Source organism: Fusarium pseudograminearum, chromosome 4 (assembly GCF_000303195.2).
Source record: "Fusarium pseudograminearum CS3096 chromosome 4, whole genome shotgun sequence".
Lineage (NCBI taxonomy): Eukaryota > Fungi > Ascomycota > Sordariomycetes > Hypocreales > Nectriaceae > Fusarium > Fusarium pseudograminearum.
Window position 1 is genome coordinate 4772766 of NC_031954.1, and position 22137 is coordinate 4794902.

The 22137-nt window shown below is 48.6% G+C and overlaps 9 protein-coding genes across 9 annotated transcripts; 4 read left to right on the forward strand and 5 right to left on the reverse strand.

The window, feature by feature from the left end:
* Positions 1–286: 286 nt before the first annotated feature.
* FPSE_09893 (uncharacterized protein) lies at positions 287–1955 on the reverse strand (the record flags this gene model as incomplete). The annotated part of the gene is made up of 2 exons (XM_009263010.1): positions 287–1439; positions 1867–1955. 2 exons carry the CDS (start codon positions 1953–1955, stop codon positions 287–289), a joined length of 1242 nt encoding a protein of 413 aa, XP_009261285.1.
* Positions 1956–2800: 845 nt separating this feature from the next.
* Positions 2801–3272, reverse strand: FPSE_09894 (uncharacterized protein; the record flags this gene model as incomplete). The annotated part of the gene is made up of 3 exons (XM_009263011.1): positions 2801–2971; positions 3048–3155; positions 3207–3272. 3 exons carry the CDS (start codon positions 3270–3272, stop codon positions 2801–2803), a joined length of 345 nt encoding a protein of 114 aa, XP_009261286.1.
* An 893-nt stretch (positions 3273–4165) lies between these two features.
* FPSE_09895 (uncharacterized protein) lies at positions 4166–5423 on the forward strand (the record flags this gene model as incomplete). Its single annotated transcript, XM_009263012.1, has 3 exons — positions 4166–4234; positions 4302–4449; positions 4519–5423. 3 exons carry the CDS (start codon positions 4166–4168, stop codon positions 5421–5423), a joined length of 1122 nt encoding a protein of 373 aa, XP_009261287.1.
* Positions 5424–5831: 408 nt separating this feature from the next.
* FPSE_09896 (uncharacterized protein) lies at positions 5832–7843 on the reverse strand (the record flags this gene model as incomplete). The annotated part of the gene is made up of 5 exons (XM_009263013.1): positions 5832–5879; positions 5926–7132; positions 7299–7474; positions 7601–7761; positions 7810–7843. The coding sequence occupies 5 exons, from the start codon at positions 7841–7843 to the stop codon at positions 5832–5834; spliced, it is 1626 nt and encodes a 541-aa protein (XP_009261288.1).
* Positions 7844–8499: 656 nt separating this feature from the next.
* Positions 8500–10724, forward strand: FPSE_09897 (uncharacterized protein; the record flags this gene model as incomplete). The annotated part of the gene is made up of 3 exons (XM_009263014.1): positions 8500–8906; positions 8958–9200; positions 9251–10724. The coding sequence occupies 3 exons, from the start codon at positions 8500–8502 to the stop codon at positions 10722–10724; spliced, it is 2124 nt and encodes a 707-aa protein (XP_009261289.1).
* A 415-nt stretch (positions 10725–11139) lies between these two features.
* On the reverse strand, positions 11140–12342 carry FPSE_09898 (uncharacterized protein; the record flags this gene model as incomplete). Its single annotated transcript, XM_009263015.1, has 1 exon — positions 11140–12342. One exon carries the CDS (start codon positions 12340–12342, stop codon positions 11140–11142), a length of 1203 nt encoding a protein of 400 aa, XP_009261290.1.
* A 446-nt stretch (positions 12343–12788) lies between these two features.
* On the forward strand, positions 12789–14372 carry FPSE_09899 (uncharacterized protein; the record flags this gene model as incomplete). Its single annotated transcript, XM_009263016.1, has 2 exons — positions 12789–13308; positions 13360–14372. The coding sequence occupies 2 exons, from the start codon at positions 12789–12791 to the stop codon at positions 14370–14372; spliced, it is 1533 nt and encodes a 510-aa protein (XP_009261291.1).
* A 1120-nt stretch (positions 14373–15492) lies between these two features.
* FPSE_09900 (uncharacterized protein) lies at positions 15493–19970 on the forward strand (the record flags this gene model as incomplete). Its single annotated transcript, XM_009263017.1, has 4 exons — positions 15493–16255; positions 16307–16404; positions 16452–19655; positions 19704–19970. 4 exons carry the CDS (start codon positions 15493–15495, stop codon positions 19968–19970), a joined length of 4332 nt encoding a protein of 1443 aa, XP_009261292.1.
* A 576-nt stretch (positions 19971–20546) lies between these two features.
* Positions 20547–21451, reverse strand: FPSE_09901 (uncharacterized protein; the record flags this gene model as incomplete). Its single annotated transcript, XM_009263018.1, has 3 exons — positions 20547–20788; positions 20990–21355; positions 21427–21451. The coding sequence occupies 3 exons, from the start codon at positions 21449–21451 to the stop codon at positions 20547–20549; spliced, it is 633 nt and encodes a 210-aa protein (XP_009261293.1).
* Between the last annotated feature and the right edge of the window lie 686 nt (positions 21452–22137).

Sequence of the window (22137 nt, forward strand, 5' to 3'; positions counted from 1 at the left end):
CGTTATTCCATGCCGCCTCGACGTGGGGGTAAAGCCAGTGCTGGGTTTTCCGGCCCCGTCGTGATACCTTCCGTTCAAGTGCTGCGAGAGCCTGAGCGACCATCAAGATGGCCCCTCTTCCAAATAGAGCCCTATCCTTCCAGCTCAGGCGTTCTTTGATCCAAGGATGGAAAACCTTGTGGATCCCGTACGTGCCTGCCTTATCATTCCGCCTCACAAGTGACAACTTGCAAATTAACTCAAGCGTTTGAGCGAAGCTGAAATTGTCCCCATCATGACCCGCCCGTCATTTCGTCTGTATGCTCGAAGAGTTGCTTGCAAGCATCCTTGCAATGCACGAAGCCGAGATGCTGAAGGAGCGATGCTGATTGGGGTGACTCGAACTCAAGCCTCTCGACGCCACAGCTTTGACGACCCTTCGATGGGCTTCATCCAGTAGATGATTATGATGTCCAATAAGCAACGCGGAGAACCCTAATCTCTTGGCAACTTCATCGTAGTTGCTGGTGGGTGTAGCGCGTAGGTCTTCGTCGACTACTAAGCCGGCGAAGTGAACATAGGCACCAATAGCCTCCTGTTCGCTGTTGCATTGGACGAAAATGGCGCTTGAACAGCTGCTCCTGTGGCATTCAAAATAATGCAGAGCGATGTGCGCTTTGCCGATGCCTCCCAAACCGCTCAAGACCACCACCTGGGGGTGATGTGGATGCCGCGTGAGAAATTGCTTCTCAATGACTTGCATCGAGCACGAGCGGTCAGTAAAGTAGAGGCTAGAGTTGTGCGGAATGTCAAAGGTCCCATGGCTCATGCTGTTTGTGGACACTAGATGATGGAAGGGGGCAGTAATAGGAGATACAGGGCTGTCCAAGTCTGTGTTCAAATTCTTCAAGCGGTCGCAGCAGGCCTTGATGTTTGTCTTGACATCCTCCAAGTACGACCTCGTTGCGGCATCCATCTTGTCAGACAATTGCCACTCCTCCAAACCGATGCCCTGAAGCCCGCGTGCCACGTTGAATCGAAAATACTTGCCTTCCCGTTGTAGCTTTCCTCCCCGGTCGTTTTGGAAATCACGCGCAATATTCTCAGCGCTTGTAGCTAGAGTCTTGCAGGCTATTAGAACCTTGTGATCTTTGGAACCAAGCCTCTTGGGCTCTGAGACGCCAGTGCCGATGCTAAGGACGCATCCAAACTGTACGCTTGAGCCCCACACGCTCTCGACCTCACGCATCAGGAGTTGTATGGGGTTGTTGTGGCCGATAGCTCCATCAACATATTCTGCCGGAGGACTACCAAACTTGATGGGTGGGAAGAAGGTTGGGGCTGCTGAAGTTGCCCTGCCTGCCTCCCAGATGGTTGCGAGGCAGCCTTCCTCATTATCGCTGCGGTACGACCGTAAGAGGGCCGGTTCAGTATTGGCAGTCCGCGTTGCACAGACAAATCTGTTAGATAACAACCCATGGGTAAGTGGCTGACAAAGGCGCGAGGAGAAAGAGAAAGACGAATGAGGAATGTGTGTATAAACAATATTCACACCTTGCAAGAGTTATCCCGAGTGTCTAGAAGCAATGTTTCCCTGCTTTGTGTCTGGCGCTCAACGATCTCCTGTATTGCATCGGAGAGAGCGTCCCCGCTGAAACGCGAGTTTCCTAGTAGAGCCCCAGCTGTACGGGCGCCTCTTAGGCGAGATAGGAGCTGCGGCTCTCGGAACACGTTCTTGGCCAGGATCAGGTAGGCATCAATAGCTTCTTGGACACCCATTCCAAGCCTCCCTAGCATGATAGCGATAAGACTATATATTATGCATCTATTAGTATTGTCTGAATACAATATAAAAGGATGATAGGAATAGAAACCGGCCACACGTACCCTCCAGTGCTAGTGCCACACATCATGTCAAAGTAATCGCATGGTCTGGCAATCTCGTAAAGATTGTCATTCGGCATAACGTTGTACATGATGCGCCGCAAAATGAGGAGAGACGATAGCCCTCGCACGCCTCCGCCATCTAGAAACTATTAGAATTTTATCCCAATATATTGCTCAAGTTTATGATGATGCACCAAGGGAGAGGAACCGCAACGGTAGACGTTCGGACGTTATGGAGGCCTGGGGCCTCCCTTTCATTCGTGTTTGCAGATGGTGGGATACCATTGCATCATCAGCCGGGTACGATCGTAAGTCTCTTGATTGGTACATGTCGCAGGTACCAACTCGGTTACTTTGGATGGGATCAGACAGTAGTGGCTACTAATGTTGCCGTGTCTTTAACCCATAATGTCTCAACCGTACGGCTTGATATCGATAGAAATGTCTGAGAATTGGCGAAATCAAAGCCGCAAGGTTCGATATACCGGCACCATCTAGGAACAAATGTGAGAGTCAAAGGGTGTTTGGGGGGGGAGGGGGGGATCTCGACTAGATTCACGTTCAGTCTCAGGTTTCAGTTATAATCTTGCATCTTTCGCTTTGCGCTCATAATATGCATATCTAAATGGCTTCCCACACGAGCTGGGCGCACGTTCACACCCTCTTCCGCTTTTTCTATTGAAGGGGGGCGCGGCGCCCTGTTAGCAGGAGCGTCTTTACACACGTACGGCAGCGTCATCACTCTAGGTTATACAAGCTGAGAGAACCATACACGCCCTAGACTAGTGGGTAGCAGAAACGTTGGCCTCCTAAGCCTTAGGTTATACAAATAAGTAGTCTAAGTACCTAGGTAGCATAAGCTGCCCTAATACTTTTGTCTCTTGTGCTCACAGACTTCAAGACACAATGGAAGTCTTGATTGTCGCGTCGCCTATTACGTGAGCGATGGGCCGTATACACCATCGGTAAAGTCCAAAGTGAGAAAATCATTGTTGTTTGGGTCAATATGCTCGACGAATTCCTTGTGGGCTACATCGACATTGAGGAAATACACACGGTCTGCGTCGTTGCGGAACTCAATGATGAACCCATGAGTCATGTTCTTCTATCAAAATTAACCGTGGTTAGCTTGCATCTAGTATGGTACCAGTAGATCAAGAGTATCAAAGGGAGGGACTGACGTTGCTGTGCTCGGGATTGTTATTGATGCCGCCGCTCGTGGCGAGGACGTAGGGCTTGCCGTCGGGATCAAGGCAGGTCTCCTTGAAAGCAATAATGCGATTGCAAATCTGTCGTTGTTAGCAAGGCCACACTTGTCTTGTATCTACAGGGCAACTCACCGAATCAACCGTCGCCTGTGAGGCGGACGGTTTGAAGGAGACGAGAAGAATGTGGGTGACGGTCATGTTGTTTGCGGAGGCGCCAAATGATAGACCCTGGCTAATGTAATGTAAAGTCCCGATGTTAGGGTGAATACGATGGTGATGAGTGACAGTAAAGACGTCTCGACCTCTCCAATACATGAATGCGATAGAAGGGAAGACGACCTACTGAGTACGAACAGGGAGGCAGTAAAATAGTTGCATCAGCTTGTGAGGTGGCACTAAGGTAGAAATGCGTAGCTGCTGCTGCAGAAGGAAAGAAGAAGGAAGGCACGTGTTTCTCGGATCGTCTGGCCATAGGTAGGTATGCAGTGATAGATTAGTACCCAGCATTAACCGATTCTCTACCTACTACTCTGCTCTCCTGTCGCGGAGCCTTAGAGGTACCTAGTACCAAGTTAGTACCTACTATAGCGGGTTGGGTGGGTTTTTAAACATCTTCAAATAATAAAATAAGGCTATCAGCTGGCTGTTACAGGCACAGAGCATGTCAGAATTGGATGTGCTATATAATAGGTAGGTATTGCTAGCAGCCAGTTGACAACCTTAAATTGTTATCTACCTACTAGGTAGGTAAGTTAGTAGGTAGGCATATTGAAAGAGAAAAAGTAGAAAAACCTAACCCGCTATAGTAGGTACTACCTACCTCAGTCAGTACCTTAGCACCTACTACCTCGGTAGGTAGTACTTATTATTAGGTAGGCACTATCCATCCATTGCCAAAGGGCACTGTTTACTGACCAGTGATTCACGACTGCCTCGTCTAGGCCGTAGCCACCGCCCGCTTACATGAGTACATATCTATCTTCTTTCAACCTCATTGCTTCCCCTCTTCTCCTCATTCTTCCTCACTTGCAAAACTCCTACACCTCGGTTTCAGGCGTCGTTGTACTTCTTTCCAGTCAATATCCCAAACCATGATTTTGCAAAGTTTGTTCGGTCAGCTCAGGAGCGCGGTCAGTCCCGCCTCAGTAGAGGCTCCCAAGGTTTTTTTCTTGGCAATGGTACTTATGCGTATCCTTCAAAGAATTACATCTAATTGCCTACTCTTAGTGCCAGCAAGAGGCTGACAATTGGCTCTCATCTGAGAGCCAGGTCCAACTTACCCGCAAGGTCCCATTGCCAGGCCTTTCTCGGGGCTTTGGCCATGTTCATTCCACTGAAGACGGTTCTGTTTGTTTGCTCATCGTCGGCACCGCTTGTGCGTCGTCCCCTACATGGCCATATCATCAATACCTTGTTCCCTCGCTGACAAACAGACTTGCATTAGTGATCAACGCGGCCTTGACTGTCAACAACCTCGTCTTCTCGGGGCGCTACGACTTGACCAAGACTTACTTCATCCTCAGTGGTATCGCAGGCGGTAATCCCAGGGTTACCACTCTCGGAGCAGTGGCATTCGCCCGGTTTGCGGTCCAGGTCGATACCCAGATGGAGTGGGATGCGAGGGAGATTCCATCGTCTTGGCAGTCAGGCTATGTGCCTATGGGCGCTGAAACGCCTAACTCATTCCCGCTCGGTGTTCACGGCTCCGAGGTCTACGAGCTGAACGACAACCTCCGCCAGATATCCATGGATCTAGCCATTCATGCCACTCTCGAGGATTCCGAAAAGGCTTCCGAGACACGGGCCAAGTACGCAGGTTCCCCAGGCGGCATTTACCGGGCTGCCACTCTTCCTCCAACTATCTTCAAAGGGGACGTGCTCTCCTCCAACACCTTTTGGCATGGTTTCTACCTCTCTGAGTCCATGGACAATACGACAAATGTGTATACACGCGGCAAAGCAAAGTACGCTATGACGGCACAGGAAGATACAGCAATTCTAGCAGGGCTCCTGAGAGCGGCACTCCAGAACAAGGTAGACTTTTCGCGTGTCCTACTCATGCGGGCTGCGGCCAACTTTGACCGGGAGCCTACTACGGATGTGCTTCCCCAACTGCCCTGGATCATGGATAGCGGAGGCTTGAGACCCGCACTGCGGAATCTGTACAAGACAGGTGTTCTAATTATTGGCGGCATCTTGAGCCAATGGTCCTCCAATTTCGAGTATGGCATCAAGCCGGATAATTACATTGGTGACATTTTTGGATCTCTGGGAGGGAAGCCAGACTTTGGTCCCGACAGCATCGGAGATTCGGGTAGTGCTTGTAGCACCAACAAACCTCTAGCTTAGCTACTCGCTATTTAGGGAGACAATGGAGACACATATTCTTTAAGGAGCTGATCAGAGAGTCTAATGATTACACAACTGTCTCACCGTTCCACAGTTTCTCATGAAACAAGCATATTGTAGCATGATACCATGTCCAAGGACGGAAAGGTGAGGCGGGAAGGCATATCACATTACCCGCACACATAGATAAGATGTATCTGAGGGTGAGACGAGGAAGGTGAAGGGTGTGTGAACGGAGCTTGATTTGAAGGTTGGTGAAATATCTGCCCCCTCACTGTATGTTCCTTCGCCATCTATGTAGAATATTCATGCATTTCAAAAAAAACGAAGGCATATTTTTGCTTGAACGTGTACCAACCACTCAATGCATGTCAAAAAAAGATAGAGTTCCAGGATACCTGCCAATCGTCATTCGTTCTTAGCCTTTGTATCCCTGAATCTCTCCAACTCCTCATACTATCAACTATTAGACCTGAACCAAGAACACAAACAATGAACTTACGGTTTCTTGAACTGCTGTTCTAGCACCTACCCAAGCCTTCCTTCCACACCCAGGAATGTCATCAGGGTCTGTTTCAAACAGCCGCCACGAGTAGCTATTCAGTGGTCCTCTGGAAAGCCACCTCCAAAGATTACGATCATTCCACCAAAGCCACCATCCTTTGAACGAGAGCGGATGGTCAAGGTAACTGTAGAGACCGGTCCCCGCCATATCATGAAGAAAACGGTAGAAACTATGGCCTCTTACGTACCCTTCCATAATGGAATGGTCGGTTTTCCACTCTTTGCGCCACCACGTGTGATATGAATCAACCTCGGCCTCCATCTCCTTCTCCGTTGGTAAGATTGAAGATGGTTGGTATGAAGTTGGCAGATTATGGTTCTGTTTGAGAGCAAAATCTGCTACCCATGCTTGAGCGACTGCCATTGAAGCAAGTTCGGAGACGCACCAGACTGCCTCTTGCGGAGCCAACCAGCTCAGAAACGCTATCGAAGTAGCTCTCTTGGGCGGAAATATCATTTGATAGAGTCGGGGGAGACTTGGTTCTTGCTCTTTATCTTCCAGATTTTGCTCCTTTTCTGTCATTTTCACTGTCTGCAATCCCATTCCAGCTGCGCCATTCATCTCGAGCTCCGGCATAATGGAGAAATCATGTCGATAGCCTGTAGCAAAAATCACCACGTCAACTTCAACTGTGGTACAGTCTGCTAGCAAAACAGTATCTTCCCCAGCAAAGTCCACAAAGCCTTGCATCGGAATTATGTCTTTGCTGTGAAACGCTGGGAATATATCTTCTTGGACGGCAGGGTTTCTGTGCGCCATGCTTGGACAAGGAATCAGACGCCATTCTCCACGGATCCTTTTCTCGGCCATCCTGAGTCTCTGCCTTCCGAAGATTTTGCCATCATCCGGCTCGTGCTTGGCACAATCGTTGATCATCTTGTTGGTCATAAACTTGTCAGTCGCCCATTTTGATAGAGTGGGTAAATAATAGTCCATAAGGTACTTGAGACGGAGTACTGGCCAAGGGATCTGGCTATCAGTCGGTACACCGCTGTTCTTGTAGCGAGATACTACGAATCGTCCACGACGATAAGCCAAATAGGTTTTGGATGCGTGTTTGCAAAGACTCAGGGCAATGTCGCAACCTGTGTTTCCAATACCGACAATCATAACTCTCTTAGCATCCAAGTCATTTTTCATGTAGCTAAATAAGTGTAAGCGAGAGAAAATTGAAGATCGGGTTTTACTAACTCTCGATATTGTTGAGCATGAAGAACAGTGCCCTTGAACTGTTTCCGTCCTTGCATAGATGGCCAAACCGGCATAGTCTCGCATCCACTTGAAAACACCACTTTGTGAAAAGGACGTACAGACTGGCCATTGGTGTTTGAACAATGAACGTTCCATTCAGAATCTGAAGAGTTTCGCAGAACCCTGTGTACTGTGACTCCAAATCTGATGTGCTTGTGAAGATCAAAATGTGTCGCGTAAGCTTCGAAGTATCGTTGCATTTGTCTACGAGACGGAAATGGCGGGTAATCTGAAACTAACAGTGGTCAATAGTGAATAACGAGAGGGTTTGCATGTTAACCTTTTGGCATTGGAAAGTCGCTAAAACCGGACTACATACGCAAGGTGAGCGATCAGGCAGCGTCGTCTGTTTGCTACTTACCACAAACTTGCTGACATTGACAGTGGTGTCATCTAATGCTGTAGTATAATCTGTATTATCGCTGTATGCCCACAAACCCCCGACAGACTCGCGACGTTCAAAAGCGACTGCATTGAAGCCTTGCTCTCTCAAGTTCTTGAGCGCCACAAGGCCTGCGGGGCCTAGAAATGACAGTTATCAACATGCCTAGGCAAACACACGAGACTCACCAGTGCCGATAATGGCGATATCGATGTTTTCCATCTTATCTTGGCGGCGTTTGGTTTGTGAGGGGCATGTTGGACATCCGTACAAGACAATGATGAACAAGATTACCTGTAGAGATGGGGTCCACTGACCTACAGATAGGCTACCTATATGCAACTAGCGGACTCTTTCCCAATCACCAGCGAACTACAGCCGGCTTCAGCCGTCCTATCTTCCGTAGTATAGTGGTCAGTATGCAAGCTTGTCACGCTTGAGACCCGGGTTCAATTCCCGGCGGGAGAGATCCGCCACCTGTGTTACACAGGCGATTGTTTTTTGTATTTTTTTGCATTATATCCAGCTGTTCGTTAGGGTCACCTTCTCGTTGCGGTTTCGCGATTGAAACCTGGCGATGTGCCTCAGGTGTATGTCAACTGGGTATCTAATAATAGGTAGTTTAGGCCATATCGTGGCCTCGTCTTACTTGAGGGTTTATTCGTTAATAAACATATGTAGGCAAGGCGTACCCAGAGGCTGACAGCGCACCAGCTGAGATTCAGGTTTCTGGCAGCCTGGCATATCATGTGCTCCCCCACTCACATTCTTATTTTCAACCTCATCCATCTAACTTATTCACTGTCTGCCTCGCTGAAAATATTCTTTCATTCTGGCGGTATCTCGGAGCCATCATTTTTATACATGTGAGTCCCATAATGGACGGCCTCTCGATAGTCACAGCCTGTTTCGCCTTTATTGAAATAGCCGACAAAACCTTTACGGTCATATCAGATTTCGTGCGAGATTGCAAAGATGCAAGGAATGATTTGGCTGCCCTCAATCAAGAGTTGCTTTCTCTGAAACGAACTCTGAATTTGCTCAAGGATCTCGTTACCGATGGGAATGAAAGTGATTTGACAAACAACACGAAACGGGATATCAGAGATATTATCCAAAATTCACTCGGTATTGCTTCGACTTTGGAAAATGAGTTGCGTGGACAGCAGGGGAGGCTTTTAGCAGTTCACTGGGCGACAAGGGGGAAACGAAAAGTCGCTACGTATCAAGTGATTCTAGAAACAAACAGGCGAGCTCTCAGTCTGGCTGTTGAAACTATTACTCTGTGAGAGGCTCATTTCTTGTTGTTGCCTTTGTGACACTAACACTTCAACAGAGCTACCGCCAAGAATATCAAGCAAGATACGACAGAAATTCTAGACGACACTGCTCACATACGAGGAGGCATCACGAATATCATTTCAAGAATTCAAACACTGGAAGCAATAGTGACCAGTCAAGAAACGGGCGACCCTCACACATTTATGCTAACGAGATATTTGAATGACTTGTCGTCAGTCGCTGGTTCTGTGTGCGACCCTTTGTCAAGACCAACATCTCCTACACCCTCTGAGAAAAGGTAGGTCTTCCCGCCTGGCTGCAAATGTCACGAGGTAACATGGAAACCAGTGAGCGATCCAATGATAGTTCAGCCTCTGCCGTGAGTCATAATACGGACGTGGAAGAAAGTTCACAGCCAGGGAGTACACCGTCAGGGTTACCAACAGATAAAGACGTGCCGCTAGTTTCCGAGTCTGAAGCCTCTGGTGAAACTTCAACATACTTAGCCAACGACCCAATTGTCTTACCGGATTCTTTTCCAGCCTCTGTTACCGAAGCATGCTCTCTTGAAAATTACGCTTTCCAACTGCGACAATCGCGTTTTCTCTCCAAACACCTCCAGATAGAGCAAGAAACCTATCCAACAGGCTTATCGTCTGACGGCAGCAAACTGGTGTGGTTACAACCAGGTAAAAAGCACGATGTCATCTACGATACAGAATCGAAACGAATGAGCAATGTGATATCAATGGGTACTGTCGACAGATTTCGCCAATCGATTCATAAAACGGAAATGCGGGTCTTGAACACTGATGCTTCATTGATCTTGTTTAAGACTTCAAAGTCTTGCTGGAAGGTTTATGATCGGGTTACCGGCAAGACTATCAAACAGGACTTTTTCAACTCACTGGCGACATGGACGCAACAGATTGTTCCCTTATCAAAAGACTGTGGGCTTCTTCTTCTGGGCCACTACCGCAAGGGTTATACTCTTAACCGAATACGCCGGTCGTCACAAGGGGAAAAAGGCTTGGCCTGGAACTACAAAGTCTTGCCCTCCAGTGGAGATTCTATACTTCATCATGTCACTCTATCAGCGGATAGTCAAAATGTGACAGGGTTGTCAGGCGATGCACGACAATTGGTCGCTTGGACGTGGGATATACCTTCGGAATGGTTCGCCGACGAACATATAGTGGTCTTTCCATATATTGGAAGTCCAGTCACAGTTGACCTACACCAAGAAGACTTGAAGAACCACGAAAGAACTTTGGGTCTTACTTCAACCAGAGGCACAGTGATTATTATTAAAGGGGGAGTGGGGACACGCACTAGCTATCATGCAGGTTTTCGAAACACTGACTTGAGTGCAACCACATTCAATATTGATTCTGGTGCTGAAATCTCTTCTCATTATTTTTCAGTGTCTCGTATTCATGGGGATGATAACAAGGACAGCTTCTTCAAGGATGCCAGGATCTCGGCGGATGGGAAACTGCTACGTACGCGAATCGCTAGGACACCTGGTATTGGGAAACGAAGTACATCTGAATTTAAACGACAAGCGTGGATCGGCGTTGAGACGGTGATTCTGAGGGTAGAAGGGTTAGAGGTAGTTCATCGGTTCAAGGAGGTCTGGAACGCCAACTTTACTGAGCCTGTGACATTGAGCATTTTTGCACCCAAATTTGACGTGCTTGCGAGGTTGGCGTGGAAGATAAGGGGCGAAGACAAGAAGCAAAGAGTATGGTTGGAGGTATATGATCTCAAAGAGACTTTGGAAAAGGATGAGGCGGCTTCCAAGATTGAATCTGTTGCTTGAGGCTTTATATTAGGGGCCGATTGCCGTATGTACACGCATCACTTGATGCCATGATAGATACCATTGGGTACAAAAGAAAAATAATTTATCCCCAAGCTTCGCTGCATGTTTCTTGGAGTCCCATGATCATAAAGTGACTGATGTTCTGTATAAAATCCAACGTTTGTAATCTTGATTCATTTTCCATCAGATATTATTATAGACTTGAAACTTTTCATGGTGCTGAATTTGTGCTTGAGATACGGTGCAGTTAGTCTCTCGATCGATCCTCTGTTGAGGCAGTTCCTCGTTCAAGAATGTACGAGTCGGGGCAGAACTTTTTTTCCTTATTGGTACACTTGACTATAAAGTCGTATAATACATATCTATACAGATCTGCTCGTCGTTTTAACCCATCATCATACAGTATCATACATTATCGTGCGGCCTCCACATGCTGGGCCTTCACCTCCTCATCCTGCGCCAAGTTCAAAGCATCCCTTTCGTTGTAGAAGTGTTTCTTGGCAATGATGCTCTTCAGTCGTCCAAGGCGAGCCGTGAGGGTAACATCATAGGGGCCCGCTTGCATCATAGCCATGACGAAAGGCCCTTGAGCTCCCCAAGTGCAGCTGTGCAGGTTATCTTCAATATCCTTGACCAGTTTCTCAACCTCATTAATCTTCTCAGTCTCTGTGGGGAAAATTCCCAGTGGCTTCATCTCGTCAAGAGCCTCACAGGCAGATACAGCATCGCCGTATCGTTCCCAGTGAATTTGGGCGACCTTGATGAAGAGGGGTGAAGATACGCCGAGGACGTAGGAGGACAGACCGAGTTCCTTAATTCGGGGGAGAATGTTAAAGGCCAGGAGAGAGGGTTTCGGGAATGCGCTGTCCAGGCGAGTCAGGCCGTAGGTCAGGAAGTCAGAGTATAGATATCCGTGAACATCCATGATAGGTTTCTCTTCCTTGGTCGCTACCTTTTTCTCTTTCTTCGCTGGTGCGTTCTTGGGCTTCCGTCCCCTCTTCTCAGTCTTTGGTACTTCAACAATTCCCAGCTCAACAGGAAGTGAGAAAACTTCCTTCTCCATGAGGTCCCACAGCTCAACATCGCTTGTACACTTCTTCATCAGATTCATAACTCTTTCCCTTTCCTTGCCTCTGAGATCTTCGTACTTTGCCCATTCTCGCATTTGTGCCTTCTCTGCCTTGTCAAGCTCGGCCAAATTGTGCAGCTTGGGACGTTTGGGCGCAGACTCAAACTTGCCAAGGGCATGCTGGGCAGCTTTTCGCAACGAAAGCGGATAACGTTTCAGGAAGTCATCGCTAGCGTCTGAAGCGCGAGCTTTCTCGACGAGGGTGTCACCTAGGCGCTGCCTTTCCAAGTTTGTTGTAGTTGATGTTTGAGTGGGTTCAGCCTCTTGAGGACGACCAGACTTCTTATTTTGGGGCAGACGGGCATGAGAGATATCGTCAAAAATGCGCTTGAAGATTTCGCTTTCCATAGGCGTCAATGTCCCTTCTGGTTCAATATGGGCGTCGGCATCTGGATCGATGCCTTTAATATCTTCCATGTCTTCGTCGTCAAACTCGAAAGGGATTGAATTGTCGATTTTTCTAGGGGCATTCGCATAAGTCGCCATGCCCGCATTTTGTTTAAAAAGAAATGAAGCGGGACGCCTGCAAGCCCGTTGCAGGGTCCTTGTTTGGTACAAAAACGGTAAAAGACTCCGTGACATTTTTAATATGTGATTAAAGATTTGCGCAAGTCTTGAATTTCACATGAGAATTTCGACGCTACCTAAAAATGGATAATTGAGAATAGAAGGATACACGGCTTATCCTCGGATATGAAACGCGTGCCTGCTCTCGCAGCGCGTGACTTCGCGCCAAAGTTAATTAAATGAGACGCGCTTTGCCTTGCGCTTTGCGTCACCATTCACGATCCTTTCATTTGCTTCTTTTTCCTTGCGCAACACAGGTTCATAATTAGTATTATTATTCTTGAATTTGTCGCGAAATCTGAGCTTTTGCTTCACCCAGTCACTCTTTGTAATTAAAAACTTCCTCCCTTCTCGCGAGTTTCAACATGCCTCCTAAGAGGGGCGGCGATGCTCCGATGAGTGAGTTTGAGCGAAAGCGCTTAGCAAACATAGAGGCAAACAGGAAGGTTCTTGACGACGTCGCGGTCATCGCTAAGAAAGTTGCACCGACGCCGCCGAAGCGAACTACCCCTTCGCGACCAAAGACCCGGACGCCTGTTAAACGAGACACACCGAAGCCTACTCGACAAAGTTCCCGTCTAGCAGGTATCGACGCTGACAATGACACGCTCAAGAGGAAGCTCGAGGTCGAAGCCGAGGTTGTAGCGCAGGAAGCCAAAGCTAAAAAGTTGCGAGTGAACGGAGACCTAAGCCTGGACGACATCTCCGTTGAGGGCAAGAAATGGTCAGCCGGAGTGGACGGGATCAGGGGTCTTGTCCGCGGCGCGCAACCTGGTGTGCGAACTTTCACGGAAGATGATGTGAAAGAAACAACAGACAAGGGACTGAAGGAGCTTCGCGAGCGCATAGGTGATCTCCAGCTTTACGAACACTGGGCACCAAATGGTTAGTGACACCCTTCTGTTTCGCATCGTTTCGCTAACAGTTACACTACAGAAATCAAGATCACGCCCCAACGAGTCTATGCCCTTGGTTTTCATCCGATCGAAGAGAAGCCTCTTATCTTTGCCGGTGATAAAGAGGGTAACATGGGCATTTTCGATGCTTCTCAGACTGCCCCGGAAGTCGACGACGAAGACGAGGATGCGGTTGTACCGGACCCCGTTATTTCTGCCTTTAAAACACATAGTCGCACCATCACCTCATTCATATTCCCATATAACGATGCGAACTCGGTCTATACATCAAGCTACGACTCCTCTATCCGAAAACTCGATCTAAACAAGGGGACTTCTGTGCAGGTGTGGGCGCCGTCAGACCCCGATGACGAGTTGCCTCTCTCTGCGCTCGACATGGCTGACTCGAAGCCTAACATGCTTTACTTCTCCACTCTTGACGGCTCTGTTGGGCAGTATGACACTCGTACCAGAGACGCTGAACTATGGTCACTGTCGGCACAAAAAGTTGGTGGATTCTCTATTCACCCTCTTCAACCCCATCTCCTGGCGACCGCTTCTCTTGATCGCACCCTCAAGATCTGGGATATGCGCAAAATCACGGGCAAGGGCGATCTTCGACACCCTGCACTTCTTGGTGAAGACGAGTCTCGACTATCGGTCTCTCACGCCTCTTGGAGCGCGGGTGGACATATAGCCACTAGTTCCTACGACGACACCATCAAGATCTATGACTTCTCTGAGGCGTCGTCCTGGAAGACTGGACAGGACATCACTGTGGAACCTACTCACAAGGTGCACCACAACAATCAGACCGGTCGGTGGGTAACCATTCTCAAGCCCCAATGGCAGAGGAGACCGCAGGATGGCATTCAGAAGTTTGTTATTGGCAACATGAATCGCTTCGTCGACGTTTTCGCTGCAGATGGCAGTCAGCTTGGCCAGCTTGACGGTGACGGCATCACAGCAGTGCCAGCTGTGGCCCATTTCCATCCTTCACAGAATTGGGTTGCCGGAGCGACATCGAGTGGTAAGCTTTGCTTCTGGCAGTAGACCCTGCATCTTAAGGCGGCGGCATGGGACTGTACACATGCATTTAAGCGGGAGTTTTGGTTTGCTATGGATCCCGGGTGATCGACTATCTATACCGTGTCGGCAACGGTGAAACCGAACATATTGGTTGGAGTTAAAGAGCTAAGGCTCAACCCCATGTACGAATACGAGATCCATATGGATGCACAATACTGGCTGATAATGAAGTACGTGGTAAATAGCATTCGGTCGAGGCTGAGTCGAGATCACGTTTGAGTTTGTCTTGCTTCACCACTAAAAGGGCTTTTGTGTGAGGGAAAGCAACGTGGTGGCGTCCCACTGACTCAGGAACGAAAAGAATCGCATGCACACATTTTATGACGTCCCATCGTGAAGCAGGTGATTTATTCTTTGAGAGTGAGAGCCTTTATGGTCACCATGGGTAAGGGCATCATCTGAAGCCTCAACACTTGACCAATCCTTGCATGTGATCGATTCACCGAAGTAGAAACATTGGCTGGGCATTGGCGTCATCACTTATCGATAAGTATTGCGCCAATCAGACGTTGACCTGCTGTCCGACAGTGGATAACTCAACAGGGGCTCCAGTTGTTTCCCCAGGGCGTCTCGACCGCTGAGCAAGTCAGGTCCACTGTCCGGCCCCTAAAACCCTACTGGGACTCAGGCTGATGGGCCTAAATCTGCCTAGACGTCAGCCCCAGGGTCAGGTTCCTTCTTGATTGGGATTGCCGTGATCGTTATCTTCACTTCCTTGCGATCCGGCCGTTTGTTTGTCACACCTACCTAGGCTGTCATCTTCCCTTTTGCTTTTTGGCTGTAGTATTACCTGTTGACCGTGTCTTGAACTTGTATTTTCATCAACCTCACCTTTGCCAGATCTTGCGGTGGACGACAGCGACATCGAGTCCTATTTCCCACGATAGCAGAGCGTCGGCTGCTTGCGGCGCATATCGGACCCATCGTCTTTACGACTGCATGATCATTCTGACGGCCGCAGACCGTGCATCAGAGTTCAAACTCTGATATCCCGATACTTTCGACATTTACATTATAAATACAGCTCAGCTCAACCAAAATTGTCCATTCAATCTCGCCCCACACCATACGGTCCAGAACCGTCATGGCTACCCAAGCTGATGATGCTACGGCATCCCAGGCCAACATTGGAGATGCGGGCCTCAGGGAGCATGTTCACGACGAACTCGACAAGATCCAGCGACAGAGCTCTACAGCGACCGTGTTTCCCGAACCTCTACGAGAAAGCGATAGCGAAGATTCCGACGACGAAGACAATGGCCCGGCTCAAGCACCACCGATGTTCATGAACATGAACCAGAGCATATACGGGCTTATCGCACAGGCTAGCAACCGCGTCGACTTCAACGATCGCTTCGACGGAATGAGCAGCGACGAAGAGGGCGAAAGTTCACAAAATACCCACACAGAAAGTATCGCGCGGACATCGATCTTGCAACCTGCGGGCAAAGGAAAAGACAAGGTTCACAGACGAAGGAAGCTTTCAGAGCACAAACTTTTGCGATCATTACCTGCGTTACCCAAACTTCGCTCTCGACATAAATCTCAGCACTCTACTTTACCTGCCCCTGAAGAAGTCGCTGATGAGGCAGATGACGAGCACGGTGACGGCGGCTTATTACCAGCACCTGCCCTTACTTTAACACGACAAGATACACAAGACCGCTTGGCACCTGTCATGAGCAGAATGTTGGAGGCCAAAGCAGACTTATCTATAAGACCGAGCTTCGATCTTGACAGGCTATCATCTGATGTTAGTCGATCCAGCGATGGCGACGAGGTGTCGGCCCTTTCCAGGAAGTTGAAGGAGATCTTTGAGTTCGATGAGTATGAACAGGTTATTGAAGGTTGGTCATCCTCTCAGTAATCCCATATCTCGAAATGCTAACTTCAAGTAGAATACCCATGCTGGCTATTACAGAGTGTCCTTCTCCAGGGATACATGTACATCACATCAAAACATATCTGTTTCTACGCATATCTTCCTAAGAAGACGGTAAGCAACGCTCCCCCCAACTCAAAGATTTCCACTAAATGATACAGCACGAGGCTGTCAAGTCGGGATACCTATCAAAAAGTGGCAAACGCAACCCAAGCTACGCAAGGTTTTGGTTTCGACTCAAGGGTGATGTTTTGACCTATTACAAAACAGCGACGGATGTCTACTTTCCCCATGGACAGATCGATCTGCGGTACGGCATCTCAGCAAGCATCGTTGACACAGACAAAGAAGCTCTTCATTTTGTCGTTGAGACACATCACCGAACATACAAGTTCAAGGCCGATAGTGCTCCAAGTGCAAAGGAATGGGTTAAGAGCCTTCAGAGAGTCATCTTTCGAAGTCACAACGATGGCGACAGCGTCAAGATCTCGTTACCGATCAAGAATGTCATGGACATTGAGGACACACAGATGATTTCATTCGCAGATACTTGCAAGATTCGTGTCATCGACAACGACGAGACTTACGCCATTGATGAGTACTTTTTCTCCTTCTTTAGCTTTGGCAAGGAAGCCATCAATGTCCTCAAGATTCTGATCGAGGATTCGTCTGGGGCCCGCTCGGCGGAACGAGTGATAACCGGAGATGACCATGATAGTTCGCAGCCTTCGTCCGGACACGCTTCCAAGGCAGCAAGCAAACGCGCTCCCAGTAAATTGAGCACAGGAAAGCTACCAGATACCGTCAAAGCAACATTGGCACCGATGTCACCTCTATCGCCTCGTTCGCCAAGTCAGCTAAGCCCTCGTGCAAGTATGGACGCACCACGATCGAGCTTTGACGGCTTCAGGCGATTTGGAAAGAAGAGTTTAGATATAACGAGCTCCGTTGGAGATCACAGTCCTCGAAGGAGTTTTAGTGGAAGACGTTCAACGAGCCATCAACATCGACAAGGCACCACAACCCCCAAGCAAGCACACGATTCAGAAGACTCATTCCTCCAGTCGTCAGTCGAGAACCCGAGTATCTCTACTCTGTCGCCATCTTCTTACGATGAACCGTCCGCAAGTCAGATCCTTCAAGGAAGTGATGTCTTCCACAGCCCCATGATGCGTCGATCCGCCTCAGCTTCAAGAAAGCGCGATCAATCTGGCAAACGAACGCCTCGCAGCTCCAGCGCCCACGGAGACCGCCATCACGGTCTTCCTCACGCTGCGACGACAGGTGCCATACATAAAATGGGAGACGAGCAAGCCGATTCTCAGCGCCCTGTGACCCCAACACTCAACAGTATTACCAAGATTGGCGCCTATCCTTTACAGCGAGCCAACGCCTTTGCCGAGTACTTGAGCCGCACAAGTCAACGTATGGGATCTATGTTTGCAACTGAGTCCTTAGGCTATGTGGAGAAGGTGCACGGCATGTGGAAGGGGGAGCATCGACATTACGATGAGCCGCAAGAGCTTCGGACAGACGACGACGGTGAAGACATCGATTCTGAGGCAGATGACAAGATGCAAACGACGATAGATCGATTCCGAGCGCATTTCGCCCTGCCCGAGTCCGAGAAGCTTGTCGCGACATACTTTGGAGCCATTTTCAAGGTTTTGCCTCTGTACGGCAAGTTCTACATTAGCGACCGCTCGTTCTGCTTCCGGAGTTTGTATCCTGGAACGAGGACAAAACTCATTCTTCCGCTGAAGGATATTGAGAACGTTCACAAGGAAAAGGGATTCCGGTATGGCTACTACGGTCTGACAGTTGTCATTCGTGGTCATGAAGAGCTTTTCTTCGAGTTTAGAAAACCTGGCCTTCGAGACGACTGTGCAGTGACCTTGCATCAGCTCATGGAAACTAACCGTTTCCTTGAGCAGTCTGGCATTCTTGATCAAGAAGAGCAAGATGATGAAGAAGCTGCTGCTGCCATGGCGGAACGCGATGAACTGCAAGAAGCAAGGCAAGATGAGTTTGTTGATCACGAGCTGAGACTACCTCGCACGACATCTGGCGTCTCTAATGCTCCTACAATCCTCTTTGACAACCCCAATTCGTCAGGCCTTGCATTCAAGCCGCAAAAGTCGATGAAGATTACATGCCTCACCATTGGATCACGAGGTGATATTCAGCCTTATATCGCACTTTGCAAAGGTCTCCTCGCTGAGGGTCACAAGCCACGTATTGCGACCCACGGTGAGTTTCAAGAATGGGTTGAGAGCCACGGCATCGAGTTTGCACGAGTTGAAGGAGACCCCGGGGAGCTGATGCGCCTGTGTATCGAGAACGGAACATTCACTTGGGCTTTCCTCCGAGAAGCAAACTCGACATTCCGAGGATGGCTTGACGATTTGCTGGACTCTGCGTATACCGCCTGCGAGGGTTCTGATCTATTGATCGAGTCTCCATCTGCGATGGCGGGTATTCACATCGCGGAGAAGCTCGAAATTCCCTACTTCCGAGCGTTCACTATGCCTTGGACTAGGACACGAGCATATCCTCACGCTTTCATTATGCCTGAGCACAAAATGGGAGGAGCTTTCAACTACATGACTTACGTTATGTTCGATAACATCTTTTGGAAAGCTACTGCCTATCAAGTGAACCGATGGAGGAATAAAACACTGGGCCTCCCCAGCACCAGTCTTGAGAAGATGCAACCTAACAAGGTGCCTTTCCTGTATAACTTTAGCCCGAGCGTGGTTGCTCCGCCTTTGGACTTTTCAGATTGGATCAGGGTAACAGGATACTGGTTCCTTAACGAGGGCGGTGGTGATTGGAAGCCACCTCAAGAATTACAGGACTTTATCGCTAAAGCCAGAGCGGATGGAAAGAAGATTGTCTATGTCGGTTTTGGCTCAATCATCGTCAAGGATCCCGCCAAGATGACACAGGAGGTCATTGACGCGGTCCTCAAGGCCGACGTGCGATGCATCCTCTCCAAGGGTTGGTCCGATCGCATTTCGCCCAAGGACGATCCATCCAAACCCCCGCCTGACGAGCCAGTAATTCCTGCAGAGATCCATGTGATCACCTCAGCGCCGCACGACTGGCTGTTTAGTCAAATCGACGCAGCTGCGCATCACGGTGGTTCCGGAACAACGGGTGCTAGTCTACGAGCTGGTATCCCGACCATCATCCGTCCTTTCTTCGGCGACCAGTTCTTCTTTTCGACACGTGTTGAGGACTTGGGTGTTGGAGTTTGTGTCAGGAAATGGGGTACCAACAGTTTCGGTCGAGCCCTCTGGGAAGTGACGCGTAACGAGCGCATGATCGTGAAGGCTCGCGTTCTTGGTGAACAGATCCGTAGTGTAAGTTCTTATTCTCCTTTGCCTGCCAACACTACTAACAGCCTACAGGAATCCGGTGTCGACAACGCCATTCAGTGTATCTACCGCGATCTGGAGTATGCCAAGAGTCTCATCAAGCGCAGGGCGGGCAAGAACAACGCAGAGCACGGCCTTGCCGAAGATGATGATGATACTGAAGAAAGTTGGACGTTTGTCGGAAGAGACGAACCTGACCCCGATGCTGTAACGAAGAAACTGAGTGATGGTCTAGCTGGCCTTGGGGCGGCAGGTGATCGACCGCTGCCGTTGGGAAGCCAAGCGCCCACAGCAGCATGATATGTCTTGATATGGGTGGGATTTCTTTGGAGTGTTGTCTTTCTTTTTTTGATGGGAATATTACTGACTGGCTGATTGTTGATTTGGGAATGGGTACGGGATTGAGTGGTTGACTGGGTTAATTAAGCTGTGTTGATTGGATGGGACGGAAGACTGGATGAATAATGAATATGATCTCAACATAGATGCCGTACTCTAGATGGATAGAGAAACGTATGTCGATAATACTTTTTGTTTAGCATTGTTACGCCAGTTCATAGATACACCACCAGTCTTGGGTTATTACTAGCAGCTTTTAATATAGCTCAACTCATTATGTCTTAACAGGTGGGATGCCCATCCTTGTCCGCCCCAGACTGTCAAATCACGTACAGCAAACAAGCTTAATTCCCCTCTCGGGCCAAGACTTAGGAGGTTAACTTTTCTGCTACCCAGTTAAATGGACATGTTGGCCAATTTCTTTTTCTTTTTCGCTACCTACTAGACTGGTCATTCTCCCATGTAACGCTTGGTCTACTATCTGTATCCTTTAAGTAAGAAGGTATTGTGAGTAGAACAACTGGCTTGTGGCTGCTATCATGAACTCTCCTCCTTCTTCACACCTGGAGCCTCCTCCTCCATCACACCCACTTCCTCGGTCTCGTTGTTGATAACCGGCCACTCCATCGCCTTATCTCCATATATCTTTCGATAATACTTGGCCGTCAGAGGTAAAACCACGTCGCTATTCGGGAACCTTCTCAGGGCAAGGTTCACGGCCTGGGACCACCACAAGTGCATAAACATCTGCTCCAGCTCCGCATGACACGGGTCCCTGTCTGTATATGGTGTCGTTTCCTTGTCGTAAGGCGACATGTCCAAATCGTCACACCCCATAGGTTTGTGTAACAGAATGTCAAAGATGGGACAGTCGAACCACGGCGAACTCAGCAAGGTACGTCGCCAGATGCCATCCGGGCGGCCACGGGGGGCTCCTCGCAACGGCATGTGCAACATCAGTCGCTACCAGTCCATCATACCGCACATATCGCCGTAAAACCAGATGTCTTTGCGTTTGAGCCGGTTTGTCCTCTCGAGTGCTGTCCAGAAGTAGAACTGTAAGTGGTCGGATTTCCGCAGCCGAATCTCGGTGCAGGCGGGTTCCAGGCGGAATATAGGGACGTTGGACGCAGCCGTGAACCAGCCCTCGTCTTGTTTCCCGGTATCGACAGGGCTACTGTGAGGGTAAGGGTAGAGATTTAAGAATGGATTGTAGATATCGTTCCAGGTCGCTTGAATATTTCCTGGGGGTTGTCTGTAGTAAAAGGCGATTTCCTGTGATTGATCCATGATGCGTAATAGTAGTGATGGTGAAGATGATGTTGATGTTGAGTAGAAAACCCGTTCTGCCAACATCAGCGAGTACCTACCTAGGTAGTTAATATAAAATACTTTGGGTAGTTGCTTCCTTACTTACCTACCTTGGTAGAGAGGCTATCCATGGTGCCTTCCTTCTATCCTTACTTAGATCACTTCGTAGGCCCTAAGCATCAGGCTATAATATAAATAAAACCAAGAGTATTACCTAAATGGCATAAACTGACTGAGTAATTTCGTATCTTATATCTTTAGCAGCTAAATTTTCTAGTACCTTGGTGCCAGCGATGGTTCAACTCAATCTTGGCATTACGTTTTCGCCATTGCACAGGTATCAACTATAAGAAAGCTCTTTCGAACAAATGAAGTTTACAATGATGATGCGTTCCAGCCTGTAGTACAGCACGTTAGTTACCTATAGATATACACACAGTTTATGTACCCGACGTGGACATGATCACCACATCCATTAAACCGTCTCATGCACCCCAATGTCTTTTTCCATCCCGAGTTATCCCCATCCTTTCGTCCCGATACATCTGTTCAAACGCATATAATGAAGCCATAACTTTATGTAGTTGCCTAGACGCATGCATGAGACAATTCCTCACCTGACTTACCATCAGCCCAACATGCATGTCTATCGAACCAGGATTCGCTCTGCTAGATCTCTTTTCCCTAAGACGATCGCAAGATCATGTGGGTTACAAAAATAAATAGCCTAAAGGGCATAGTCTAAGTAGCATAAGCTGATCTACTAATTTCGTCTTTTATGCTTCCAGCGGCCAATTTTTCTGATACCCTGAGGCCA